Here is a 14,568-nt window from a genome sequence, read left to right as displayed (position 1 = left end):
TTATCAGAAAAAGAATCGACTAGTTAATCCATGACATCTTCTGTGGGAGTATAAAATATGGTACACTGGGAAACCACTAATTGTACAGTCAAAAATTAACCACTATTCGGTCAAGACAAAACTATTCCAGACTTTCATTTACATTACATTCTGCAAAATGGGAAAAGAGAAAAAAAAAATTGCAAGTGCTTGCTTTGTGCGCTCACCCGTGCCATTTCCTGCACAAGTTTTGTATTACAGGCTCGCCTCAAAAGAGAAGTAACTTCTGCTACTGGGTTTTTGGTTTCTCGATCTTCACGTATGGGAAAAGTCCGAACAAGTGCTTAACTTTGGGATTCCATTCACGTTGCTGAGCACGGCAATACATCAAGAACGTATTTGCAAAGTACGAGTTGAAACCCATTAAGATGTGCCAAACTGCATGCCCCTGTGGATTAAAGTACCAGCCCTGAATTTGCTTGCAGAATAATCGATCACATAGCCAGCAAGCAGCTCCGATCAATAAAGTCGCCACATAAAACTTTGCGAGCCGCTTTGCCATCGTGTCTTCTGTATGAATGTAATACTTATATGCACGAGGAGCACAAAGAAGGCACAATAGTGCATAGTGTACTTTGAAACCAATGCCAAAGCGCAGCTGTGAATGCACAACGGCAAAGAGTGCACCATAAAGGAACAAAAAGGTGGGCATTGTACTCCGATAATGCCAATCTGGTGAATATAGGATATAAATATACAGAAGCATCTCCCAGACCATTGGTGTCTCATCACCTTGCTGTTGCCTGTCAATTTAATACATGGATCATAGTACAAAAGAAAATCACGGGATACATAAAAGCAGGCAGTATTTTCAAGAACAATTATTTTCATCACTGTTGTCTCCTAGCATGCATAAAGAATCCCTTATTTGAAAGTCAGAGCGGACTGTCTCCAAAAAAAAAAAAATCAGAAACAAGCACAAAACAAGCTAGAGGCACACAGTGAAGATGGCACTTGGTATATGATTAACAGTAAGCTTTATCTTGTTATGCAGCAAGATGAAAAGAGCTGCTTACACAGCGCCAATACTGTCAGCATCTTTACAAGCGAAACCTTTTCCTCCAACTTAGTACATCGAAGTCAAAAGTTGGGAGACAGTCTCTATATGCAGCTGACTAAGTATTTGCTTTAGAATTGTATAGAAATACTAAATCATTGTTATGGCATATTGACGTAGTCTTTCCTTAAACAAAACAAATCAGTTGGTCCATCACTTTTTCTGTCATGGAGATAATTACTTCTTTTTTTTTTTTTTTTGAACAGTATGGAGATTATTACTTAATGCACTAGAAACTTCTTGACAGGATCAGACCATGCATCCCAGTGCTCCTCTTTCCACACACTTTTAGAAAAGCAGAATTACTTTTGGCACTAATACAGTTTTCACGAATCATCCTACCAATAAAGTAACAAAATATGCAATTTGTGTTCATCTGCAAGAAAAATGCCAATTAATTTTTCAAAAGAAAGCTTGTGGCAAATCAGATTACATGATATGGTGGCTACAACTCACTTAAAACTTCACAAACTAATACTTTAGATACCAACATACACGAAAATAAGAAGAATCAAGGTCTTCCACCAGTGTATTCTCTTATTTCAGTCTACAAAAAACACCACCATAAAAAATCCTAAAAGGAAGGTAGCCTCAATCCAGCGCGAGTTTATTGGCTGCTATGTTGCTCGGACTCTTCAAAAATATCAAAAGGGTGTGTTGGATCCTTCAAAAGCAATGCATTTTGGAGGATCCGACACGATTCGGCAACATTTTTGAAGAGTCCGAGCAACACAGATTGGTTCTTAGGCCATGATACAAGTTCTCATTCGCAGAAGGTAGTGAAAAGTTGCACTCACATTAGCACGCATCATATAATATTTTCAGTTCAGTCTCTTTTAGCTCTACAGAGATTTACACAATATAAAAATCTCAAAAAATGAGGCTATGGTGCATCCTTTTGAGTCTACTTCCTCGTACTTTAGCAAACAAAGGACGGTTAAAAAAACACGTACATACATACATGTCTATTATACACCAAGAAAGCTTTACAGAGAATCTAACAGAAAAGAACGGAGAGAGTGCTTACATCTGCCGCAAAGTGGCATGATATGTCATGCTCCCTAAGGCAAGTATTATGTTTGAAATATGAAGGACACTGAACCTTTTCTCAAACCGTTGTCTGAGGGCGTTCACAAGACCAATAAGAGCCAAGAGAATGCATGGGATATTTGAAAGGGTGTTGAAGAATTCTGCAATATAGGATGACTGCACATAATTTGGCTCACACCACTCTTTAGATGTTACTGGGCCCCAAAAGAATATGCCATCTGCCATTCTGCAATCTTAATTGAAAAAGTCAGCTCATAGGCACTTAACAGTATTTGATGTAAGTAAACTACTGAAGCATTTTAGCATGTCTCAATAGTTAAAGTTCAATTAAAGAGATTCAAATTTTCTAAATATATCCTTATAAGGATTATAATCAGCATCATTGCATGTGAATGAACAAAAGAAATTGCAACACTACCGATTATAATCTTCAATACAAATACAACGCACAACAAACAATGATCTTCGATGAACCACAAAGAATCAACACAACATGAAACTAAAAAAAAGAGAAGGGACAGGGGCCCAAGAAATCTTGAGACTAATGAGTCACAATATGACGATATCCATATGACACTGCAACACAGGATCTCTGTGTATAGGTTATACTAGTGCTCATGGCAGTTTAGGTGACATTTCATTATTGTTAACTTTAGAAAAGTATACACAATCCTAAAAATTTGGCCCCAGGTCTAAAAAGTCGTGAACGTGTTAATTCAAATTTGACCTCCAATAACTTCTTGTTCTTTATGACTAGCTCTTTTATACTATATCTCATATTAACTTTGCGTGACTTTAGCAACCAATATTCCGAGATCAAATATCACTCAGAAAACTGGCCATCAAAGAGAACTTACATCCCTAAAGTGGGCCAGGTGGAGTAAAATATGAAGTATGCATACTTTATTTCTTCTTATCAATCAACAAAATCACTTTTTTTTTCCAATGCGCGTTTCTTCAGACCAGTATATCTCAATAGAAACTGAAATATATTTGCTCCCTTATAAGATCGGATATTACTTCTAGTGGGAAGATCAAATATATTGCTAAACTATTATACCTACATAGAGGTTGACATTGCTTGAATATTTTCTCCAGAAACATTACCATGAACTTTTGAGTAAAAATTGCTCAATTTCAGTTTCAGTACAAATAAATAGAAAATCTATCCATCCATCTCTATGCGCCATAAGTCATTACAAACCATTGAGAATAGTGTACAACAAACTACTAATTCAATTAGAAACTTTCATAGTGATTAAGCCCCTGTTATAGCAATAAGGGTAATTGCAAAAGACGAAAAATGAACCGTCCTACAAGTTGTTGAAATACAAAAGGCCTATTCTTTCAATTCTTCTCTAACTGAGTGAATAGATGAAAAGATCAGTAGATGCTTATAGTTTAATCGAATGAATGTACAATAGACACCTAAAAACAAAATTTAATTAATTATGATATGAAAAAGAGACTCAAACCAAAACCATGACACAAATACTTCCACTTCGAGAAACTACTTCAATACAAAACTTCCTATATTAACCCTTCCACAAAGAAATCGAAAAAGAAATTTCGCCTTGCCACAGATCATTATCAATCAAAATAGTGCAACCTTTCATCCCCAGCCAATCACTAACTCGACCATTTTGATTCAAGAAAACTTATTCCTCCTCTTTCATGAATTAATGTGCAAAACCTGGAGTCCCATAAAATCAAACTCACATGAATCAAGTACTTTAGTCCAGTCATTAACCTCAATTAGTTGAAACACTCATCAACATTACCATCAGCGACCACAAGCATTCCCACCAGGGGTGGATTTATATCCTTATACGTGAACCAATGGTCTTACCGCCAAACTAGGTATTTTATGTACATGTGTCCTAGAAGTGATCTAATATTTTATATGGCGACACCCATGCTCTCAAAAGGCTACATGGTGCAATTGAGTGAATGCCGAGTTAATTACCTAGAGGGACAGGGATCAATTCTCACTTAGTACTTTCTTTTTTCTCCTTTTTTAGTGGTACACCCATGTTATAGAAATCCTAGATTCGCCTCCGATTCCAACTCACAATATACCAATCACTCCCTGTCTGAAAACCCATCTTTCACCTACAATCTCGAACCTTTTTTGTTTTTCTATAACAGCTATACTCTCCAAGATAGACCCCTAATACAGCCACTACATTACATTTCTGTTATACAAGAAAACTTGACACAAAATCAATTAAATCATCACTAAATTGCAAACAAAATACTGATCTAAATTGATACAAATACACATCATTTAACAAACCCCAACTCCAAAGATCCATTTTTTATTCCATTTTGATACACATACACAACATTTAACAAACCCCAACTCCAAAGATCCATTTTTTATTCCATTATCTTCAAATGGGATTAAAAAAAAAATGGATCTTTGAAGTTGGGTTTTGTTAAATGTTGTGTATTTGTATCAATTAAACCACCTCCTACACTACTTAATCAAACTACAGTATCACCCCTAACACTACAAAAAAATATCCTCAAATTTTAACCAATCTATCATCACCATTATAGATCCCAAAAAATAAAACATTCCCAAATAAAGATTAAAACATATACAAATACAAACACAACATAGCAACCAACACATGCAAAAATATGTATAATTAATTGTGCATGATATGCAGTTTTTTTTAATTCTAAAAAATTCAAGAAAATAAAAAAACAAACCTTTCAATGTCAGATCCAAATTCCACACCAAAATTATCCTACAAATCTTCTATATATGTGTGTGTGTATACATATATAAACACACACAAGATCTCTTTTTATTTCTCCTCTCTTTTGCTTTTTTTCTTCTTTGCTAGGGTTAGGGAAAAATGAAAAAGCAAAGAAAAATAGAATAATAATAAGCAGTTTTTTTTTTTTTTTAGTTTTTAGTTTTTTTTTTAAAAAAAAGAAAAAAGGAGATTCGTTAATCTAGGAGGGGAATCTTTTTTATTTTAACAAGGATGAGTTGGCTTGCACGTGTGAATCATCTCAACCGTTGGATATAATTAACGGGTCACGTCGTTTCAGCTGGTTGGATGACACGTGGAATATTTACTACCAGGTGGCATTTTTACATTTATCTGGAAAATATTTACGAGGAAAATGAATAAATAGTGCTCTTTACAATTTGAATTAAATGATGATCCTGTAAAACAAAATTGTTTTCTGACTTCTTATGTGTAAAAATTAAAAAACGTTTAACAAATATGTAATGAAATTAAATTTAATGAAAAAAAAAAAACTATAAAACCATTGACTTGTTGATTCTTGTAAAATTTAGCACTTTTTCTAATTTAAGTCAAAATTAGAAATGAATAAACAACAATTTTTGCAATTTGAATAGACGAATGATCCTACATAAAAGTTTTTGTTTATTTTCAGATCTATAATGTGTCAAAATAAAGGTCGTTTATTAAAAAAATTAAAATTAAATCTATAAAGAACTATAAAATCATTGCCTCATTGAGCCTTATTTTCAATTTATAAATTTGTAAATTTAATTTCTAACTTTTTAAATTTATTTTGGTTGGTGATTTTGCCAGTCGACATGAATTACGTAGCTGCAAATAATAGAAGTAGAGTTGAGTCCTTTTCCTAATTAAAGTTGGTTTTTGATTACTAAGCTTTGTTGGATAGCTTTTCTAGGAAAACGAAAAAAGAATCATGATGAGATGCCAGTCCAGGGGCGGATCTAGATGGGGTGAGATGTTGACCCGAACTCTCTCGATTAAAAATTATACGGTATATATAAGGTAAAAAATTTTATATACACATATAGATTTTGAATTTCCTAACTACTAGACTAGAGGTTGACTCAACAGTTAGAGATAATTCAAAATTTGCCTTGAGGTTTTAAGTTCGAATTTCGGACACTAATTAGATTATACTTTTTCCGTTCCAATTTAAATGTCTTAATTTCCTTTTTGGATTAATAGATTAATTAATAATATACATGATGATTAATATTGACATAAACAATAATAAAAGATGCATGTAGCATTTATTTTGATTTCAAATCTATGGACTTGATTAATTAGTAGATGAAATTAGGAAATTGCACAAAGCACTACAGTTTGTGAGCTAATAATCAAGTGCATATGCTCGCTTGGATTAGTTTCTGTTTGCTTGTATTTTTCAAAATTAAGCTAGAATGACGCTTGAAAGATCTTATACAATCAAACGAGGACACACCAACAAAAATACAGTCCATCACTTGTGGCACATAACAAATTAGATGTTGCTCCGATAGATTCTGAAAATTCAAACGCCAGATGTGATTGTGTTTGATTTTTGCACAATAATTAAATTAAACAATGAATTTTAACTTGATCGTATCTGACTCGATATTCAAAAATCAAACTCGTAAATTGAACTTGTAGAATAAGTTAACGGACGCTTTGGATTCAATTGGACCCTGTCTGATATTTTTGATTGAAAAGAGACGATGAACTAGCAAATCCATTTCACAATAGAAAGGCTATAATGGAGCCGTTTTATGAAATTTTATCATAATAACAATCATGCCTAAATTACTATCGTTTGATCAAATTTTTCATTATGCAAAGTTTATAAATATAGGGGCAAATACATCATTTTTAAGACCTTAAATCAAAAAATATTTTTTGCTAGTTAAGAACTAGAGATCTCGAGTTCGAGAGGAAAAAAAATCTGGATAGAAAGTGCTTCTCCCTTAATTAGGCTTACACGGCGAGAATCCAAATTAGTCAGGACTCCAATGCTACCAGATACAGCGTGGAAACCAAAAACGGGAAAATAAAAAGATACTGCCCAATATCAACTCATGTCATGAACAAATTCATCAATTAGCAATGAACAAATTTAGAAGCTCAATATGAGACAACTCAAACATCATTCCCAACATCATAGATGTAGTAATTCAGTTATTTGATCTTCCAAAGAAATTCAGTCACTCCCTGGAATTGCAGCACTCAGATTATGACAAAATTGACACTCATGTACTATCGATTTAACCAGTATTTTCAACACATAACATAGATATACAGTGAAATTGCTATTGAACAAAAGTACAAAGAGTTCAGTGCAAAAAGCACTTTAAAGGTTGAACTCGTCAAATTTAAATTTTGGATCCACCTCTGATTTCGAATAACATAAGAAAATATGTATTACCTCTATTAACAGAAGTCAAAGTTTGACATAGAAGTTGTCAAGATCGACCGTACAAACGGTTAAGACAAAATCAGTTAAGAGAGAATAGGATTGGTAACCAAGAAATGCTTGACATGCACATTATTGCATTCCTTACACTTGCCAAAATAGAACATAAAAAATAGAAAGAAAAAATAGAGAGAGTAAAGGTTGTATATGGTATATGCCTTCTGTAAGGAATAGTATATAAGTAATATTGTTTATGTGCCTAATCTAGACACTTGCCTCAATGCATTGGCAAACTCTTCTACTGTTTCGTTCCCGCTGGTGTAGGTGATCAGGGGGCTCTCTGGTGGGACCACATCTTCTCTTAGGTAGCTCCCTGATGTTCTTAACAGATTTTCGGAACCTTCCTCGACAGCACCCTTCAAGATCAGTGTTCTGTGAGTTCCGGATATAAGCTCCTCATAATCTGTGTCTCCAGTTTCACCGAGGACGACACACATGTTTGCCACATTCAATCTCCAGCGTACAAAAAGATACCTACAAAAACGACAGAGCACTATGAGCAAAGAAAGTAATCGGAGATACTGATCAGTAAATCTTCCTATATGTGATGATGGATTATTTATCTAAAGAACATTTCATTCAATCAAATAATGACCAGTTTTCCGTGTAGCACTAATTTTTTGTTGTATTATGCTTACCTGTTTAAAGCTATACTCGTAATTAATATTTGTATAATGGCGGGGTTTAAGATGAGATAAGGTTTGGGCTCACGGCTCACCAATGCAGTTTACATGCCTTAAATATAAGAGCTTCTTGTTAGTATAACTGGAATACCAAGGATAATGTACAAACTTTTTTACTCTTTTGGGCATCTATAGACTATATTGCTTCTACTCATGGCTTAAAGTCCTATTAAAGCTACCGTCTTCATAACTTATGTCCTTTGTTAGTGATTAAGACTAGGATCTAGAAAGCCATATATAAAAGTCGTATGTATGGCTTGGAGGGAGATCTTTCATATCTTTCGAGATCCACCCTATAATATGGGGTAAAAAAGCCAAATTAAGTAATGTTAGCCCTTATAAAAAGAAAAAAGATTCTTGAACCGAAAAAGTTGCATGTATTTGCAAAAACTTCACCAAAACAAGCTGCTTTTGCAAAGACTTTTTTTTTTTTTTTTTTTTTTGCGAAAAGTGATACAAAAGCCTATGGAATAAGCAACTAATGCCCCACAACCGTTTTTCGATGAGGTTACTGATCGAGACCAAGGACATTACAACAAAATGTGAAATGATTTCCGTATTGACTATCAGCCCATCAATCTGGAAGACAATACCTGAGTGCTTGTGCCCGAGATGCAAGCAGAGGAACAACTTGCATTCTTGTTGAATTCCTACAATACATCAAATGGCAACGAAGACCCCTCATCCTAAGCTTCTGTCGCATATCATCTACCTTCTTTGCCTGATGAAATATTAGACATATATGTTACTTGGAAGAAATTAAACTAGATATGATGAGTGAATTTCTTGTTTCAGAGAAAAAATATCCACCTTACTGCGATCCTTGATCAAGTAAGAAATACAATGGGAATTGCTTGATTTCACATCTTCCTCAATAACACTGGTTACAGATTTCTCCTGTTTAACACCTTCTTGTGTATTCATTAATTTCCAAATCGTTTTCCTTAAACCATCGCCACCCCACCGATATTCAATATGTGATGAATAGTCAGGGTCGGGATAAAGCTTGCCATGTTCTTCAGTGGAAGTTCCTGGATAAAACACTTCACTCCCACTGCTACAAATTAAAGCATCAAACTCAGTTAGTTTAATGTTCCCAGATTTTAGGAAGGCTGTCAATTCAGAAATCGACATAGCTGTTGAGATGGCAAATCCTGATACTCTTGCAATCTGTGGATCTGATTTAATGGCCTTAAGAATCTCCTGGGTTATCTGAATCATTTTCTTTTGAGGAGCTCCATTTGTGTCATAGCAATCTAGAGCAATTACAATTAATTTACGACGTCTTCGTAACATGGGATATTTGCTAGGAACATTGTCCTTTTTGTCACCCTCAGACTCTTGTTTACCCATCTCCGGTCTCTTCATTTTGCTTAAAACCCGATTAACTTGGTCTTGTATGGCATCAGCAGTTGCAGATGCATCAAATGATTCATTTAATGATGTTTTTTCTCCATCAACGGATAGTCGCAAGGACATATCTTGCACGTCTTTGAGTGAATCATTCAGGGACGACTCTTCTGCAGCCAGTTCATCTGACGGATTATCGGTTTTCCATTGCGGGTGTCTCATTCGACATGCAGCAACTCTAGTTAAGTATGTTCGACAATGTTCGGGCCATGAGAAGAGGTGTATGTTCTTCCAACCATTCTTCCTACACTCGTGCCACAGGTTCTTTTCTGATACTAACTTAAGTAGTGCATCAGCAATTGCTTGCTGATCATGTGGGTCCACAAGCAATCCATTGTTGAGTGCCTAATAAAGAGAAGTTTCCACAATTGTCATCCCTAGTTTATTTCATACTTATATAGCTATAGCAGAATTAATGTATAAAACAAAAATGATGCTGATCCTTCGACGTTCTTTTCCGTCTGCACCTTTTTGACAAACTTTGGAATAGATTAATATGATCAGAAATCATGCTCAATTTGTTAATAATGCAATAATAAACCATAGTAGAAATCGGGTTAATGATGAAGAAGGTAATTAAAGCATGGAACGCAAGTCTTTTTACCCGATGAATATCAACTGGACCACCATTCTTAGTAGCCACCATAGGAAGTCCATGTGCAGCAGCCTACAGAATTTTACAGAAAATTTAGGAAATAACCATAACTGGAATTTGAAGGATGCCAGAAGTGGATTTAATTCAACAAACCTCAATTAGAGTCAATCCAAAGGGTTCAACTAAAGCTGGATTTATGAAGACTCCCTGTGAAGTTTGTATAGCATGAGAACCATCGTCATAAGGAAAATATTACACAAATTGCAAGGACCAGAGGACTTAAAGAACCTTCGTTTTGCCAGCTAGACGGTATATCTCTGGAACGTCACTTTGCTTGTGATGTTTTGGAAAGGCAACTTGACCATAAAGGTCATACCTATCAACCAACTTCAGCACAGTTGTGAGAACACTAGCAGTTACTCCAGACATCTCATCTATGTCATCTCTGTTTCCCATTATAAGTGTCTGCGTCCAAAAATTTTGCTATTGTATTAGTACTGGACAATATCATATTCATTCTCAGCAAGTTTAGCAAATGGTGTCAAACCAATTTACCAGATTAGCGAGCTCCCTCAGCGGGCGACATTCTCCAAAGGCCTTAATGAGAGTGGTTATATTCTTCTTTGGATCTGGTCTGGACAATGCCAGAATCATTGGCTTATGTGGATTTGTTAGAAAACGCATGACCTGCAAAGAAACACGTACTTGATCATTATCTGCATGTGAGCACATCGACATTTTTGTTAACTTTTGCTACCCACCTCAGACCATATAGTAGGGATTGCTTTAGGAGATTGCCCATCAGCATTAGTGAGTGCTGCAAGATCCCCGTCAGCATCTGCTGTGTCCTCCTGAGCCATAACATTACTGAAGTCCATTCCAGGAGGAATAACCTACAAAATTGCGTCACCAAAAGACTGTCAGAAGCCCCATTATATATGTGCGTGCATGAACGTATGTCTACATATATATTCATGAAACCGGATTCTTACCGCCATCCTTGGCATGTAGCGACCATGACAATTGACTCCTCGTCTAGCACGAGCTCTTAAAACTTTCTCAAGTTTTACATCGAATCCATCATATAGTCCCCATTGTTCATCAATCTCCTGTTTGGTGCTTGTGATAATGAGTTCTGCAGCATCCAGTGAGAGCTCCTCACCTTCAATCCTCCTCATGATCCTGTATGTTGAATTAATATCCTCTTTTGATTGCCTGCCTTGCTTGATAAGCTGTTCTAGCTTGTTTCTACCGAGTGAATGTCCTGTTAGGACCATTGGAACATTTAAAGCACCTGAAAGGAGAGCAGCACTATCCCCTGCGTCTGCATAATGACCGTGGATTACGTATGGCCAAACAGGTTGGCCTCCACCTATTTGTTCACCCAAAGCCTTTGACATATTAATGATGTGTGCAAGAGCTCCATCTACAAACTCCTGAATATAAGGCCATAACAATTCTTTCCGGAGATACTTATCACGAGGACCAAAGGGTATTCTTATGATATAAGCTCCGCTGCTTTCTCCAAGATCAGTGTCATCACCATCTTCAGAACCCGTGTTTAACATCTCTGTAGGCTCACCATAGCTCCAATCCACTTCAGGTGACGCAATTTGGCGAGTGAACAGATCAACTCTATATACACCGGGCATGTTAGCAAGTGCTTTAGCAAGCTCCACAACATACTTAATCTGAAAATTGGATAGACTCGGGTAAGGATCTTAGTGCTAAGAAGGCAATTTGGAAGGAAGTTATTCCCATATAATGAAAGTGATGTGGTTTACCTGACCGCCTGTGTCAGAATCACTACCAAGCTCCATATTTTCACCTCGGACCAATCCATGCAAACTGGTCAAGAAAATTGGCAATTTAAATTGTATACCGCCTTCAGTTACTAGCTTAGTCAAACACTTAAAAGGAAGTTCAGATTGAAAGTGGCATCACTTAGACAAAATTCCATATGCTAGCAGTTAGTAGTACAAGCTTACCAACAGCACAGTAGAAATTACAAAAGCACAAACATTCAGTTACGATATGACGATTCAAATCTGATTTCAAATCTGGAAACAAGCATTTGAAATCTACTCAAGTTTGCATCAAAATATACATACCTAACTAGGATGATATAAAGCTTCTTTTCCTTGTTACTGTCTGACCACAACTCCAAATTGGAAAAGTTCCTCTGAAACCTTTTCCTCGGGCTGTCAAGTGTTGGCGTCTCCCCTAAAACATCCCCTTTTTCCCCTTCAGACAAGTCTTCTGACATGTCTTCTGTAACGTCTTTGCGTCCTTGTTCTCGTTCCAATCTTCTGTTTGTTAACCTCTGGAGGTCTTCCCATTCCAACTATGAAAAGAGTGGATTGTTTTAGAAGAGGTAAAAGAAATAACTATCCCTCTGATAAGTATGAAGGTTGAAAATAAAGCTGTTTTATCTTAAATAACGACAAGGTCAAATAATCTTAAGCATCAATATAAATTCTATAAGCTAAACAACCTTGCAACATAATGACATATAGTTACTTAATGCCGAAATGGAAAATAGATTGTTAAGTTGCAAAAGAATAAGCGGAAACTTATGCCAGTACATTGGCGGAACTGTAAATGAAGAAATTACTAGAAGACTTGAAATCTATAGATAATTCACCACGCATACATGTATCTACCGTGATGGAAGCAGGATTTTCACCAAGGGGATATAGTAAAAAAAATTGTCCTTGTATATACCTTTTGTTTTCAGGGCGAAGGTCGTTCGGATGTATCTCTACAAGTCAAAAAGATCTAGCTCATTTCCTTTTTCCTTCTATTTAAAAATTTAATCAGATTTCCTCCATTTTAAGTACATTAGTTATTGAAAGCTTATTCCAAAATCTGCAAAATATAAATAACAATCTAAGCTATAGTATACAGAAATGCACAAATGACTATACAAGTATCCTGCATGAGAAAATCCAGAGAACACAAGGCACAACACACAAAGACAAAAACTTTACTGGTGACCCTTTATTCAACAACCGCCAAACAAGTCACAAACACACAGGAAAAAACAGAGAGCAAAATCAAAAGTCAAAACCATTTTGACATTTACCCAATTCAAGAAATGAGCTGAGCTATAAAATACAAGTGAAAATAACAAAGAAACACCAGACAAAACCATTTCCATATATTAATCCAAAATTCAAAATCTCCCAAATGATATAAACACACAACCCCCTTTGTCCCAACTTATGTAAAGGTTCAGAGTACTAGGATCAAACTTAATTTTGACCATGAATTCAGCTATAGAGTTTTCAAATATATTAAAATAAAAATTTACATATTTATAAACAGCACAAAATCTACTACAAGTCAAACATACCTAATAATTCAAAAAGTTTAAAAAAAAAAAAATTACAATTAAAGAAAAGACTGTTTGACTCCCCGAATGGCAATACCTTCACCTAAAATGAGACGGATGAAGTATTTCTACAACATCTTTTGCATGAGAAAAATCACTAAAACATCGAGCATCCGATTAGGTTCAGGTTCAACACTAGGCGGTTTTTTTTTTTTTTTTTTATCTGTCCAAGCCTTTTTTACAGCTGTTCAAGCCTCAGTGGATAGACTTACCCGGTACAAGTATCGGTGGGAGAGTGTGCCCGTGAAATTAATCGAGATGCGCGCAAGCTAACTCAGACCCAACGTTATAAAGAAAATTACTAAAACAGAGATTCTCTTTGGACAAAACTTACTCGCAGGTGCCTGTAAAATTAGTCGAGATGCGCACAATGATGAGGGCAAGCTGACCCGAACACCACAATTTTAAGGAAAATCACTAAAACAGAGTCTCAAAAATGAGTCCACAACCGACCCGGACACCACAGTTATCAAGAAAATCACTAGAACAGAGTCTCTTGGACAAAATTACCAGCAGGTGCCCTTAAAATCATGCTTATAAGAAAAAAAAAAAAAAAAAAAAAAAAAAAACAGAGTGAAAACAGAAATAGATTTAAAAAATAAAAAGAACCTGTTTCTTCTTGCGAGCAAGATGCCAAATGCGCCAACACATATTTTCCAATCTAGAACTTCTCTCTCTTGTATTCCTTGTAGCAACAACTTTGATCCATGTTCTATGAAGATCAGTTTCATCAACACCTGTTACTACTTCTTCAACAAAATATTTTGTTGGATTGAATGCCAAATTCAATGCTGATGATGATGGTGTTTTATCCTCAATTGCTGATGCTCCACTGCTCAATATAGCTTCTAAATAACCATTTATCCATTCATTACCAGCCATTTTTTCTTCTTTCCCACCTCAAAAACAACAAAAAAAAAATGAAAAATAAAACAATGGGGTTTGCTATAAGATTGAAAAAGATTGAATCTTTTACATGAAAGATTGGTTTTTCCTTAAAAAAAAAAAAAAGTTGAATTCTTATTTATTTATTTTTTTTGATAGAAATTTGTGTGGATTGCTCAAAATGAAAAATAATTCACTTAAAGATTGAATCTTTGCATGA

General features: G+C 35.4%; 2 protein-coding genes across 3 annotated transcripts; both read right to left on the bottom strand.

Moving 5' to 3' along the window:
• LOC132057806 (alkaline ceramidase-like) lies at positions 1–5,055 on the bottom strand. 2 transcript variants are annotated; one of them, XM_059450422.1, is made up of 3 exons: positions 4,865–5,055; positions 2,124–2,379; positions 1–782 (listed from the first exon to the last, which is right to left on the bottom strand). In XM_059450422.1, exons 2-3 carry the CDS (start codon positions 2,369–2,371, stop codon positions 269–271), a joined length of 762 nt encoding a protein of 253 aa, XP_059306405.1. In that variant the 5' UTR covers positions 2,372–2,379; positions 4,865–5,055; the 3' UTR covers positions 1–268. The 2 variants fall into 2 exon arrangements, with proteins under 2 accessions (XP_059306405.1, XP_059306447.1); XM_059450464.1 differs by having other exon boundaries at positions 2,124–2,372.
• A 2,216-nt stretch (positions 5,056–7,271) lies between these two features.
• On the bottom strand, positions 7,272–14,345 carry LOC132057740 (probable sucrose-phosphate synthase 2). Its single transcript, XM_059450362.1, has 12 exons — positions 14,073–14,345; positions 12,181–12,413; positions 11,854–11,917; positions 11,062–11,760; positions 10,831–10,962; positions 10,625–10,756; positions 10,358–10,534; positions 10,223–10,276; positions 10,079–10,141; positions 8,875–9,819; positions 8,658–8,785; positions 7,272–7,855 (listed from the first exon to the last, which is right to left on the bottom strand). The coding sequence occupies exons 1-12, from the start codon at positions 14,343–14,345 to the stop codon at positions 7,573–7,575; spliced, it is 3,183 nt and encodes a 1,060-aa protein (XP_059306345.1). The 3' UTR covers positions 7,272–7,572.
• Positions 14,346–14,568: the final 223 nt, after the last annotated feature.

Source organism: Lycium ferocissimum, chromosome 1 (genome assembly GCF_029784015.1).
Source record: "Lycium ferocissimum isolate CSIRO_LF1 chromosome 1, AGI_CSIRO_Lferr_CH_V1, whole genome shotgun sequence".
Lineage (NCBI taxonomy): Eukaryota > Viridiplantae > Streptophyta > Magnoliopsida > Solanales > Solanaceae > Lycium > Lycium ferocissimum.
This window is presented reverse-complemented; position numbering and strand designations above follow the sequence as displayed.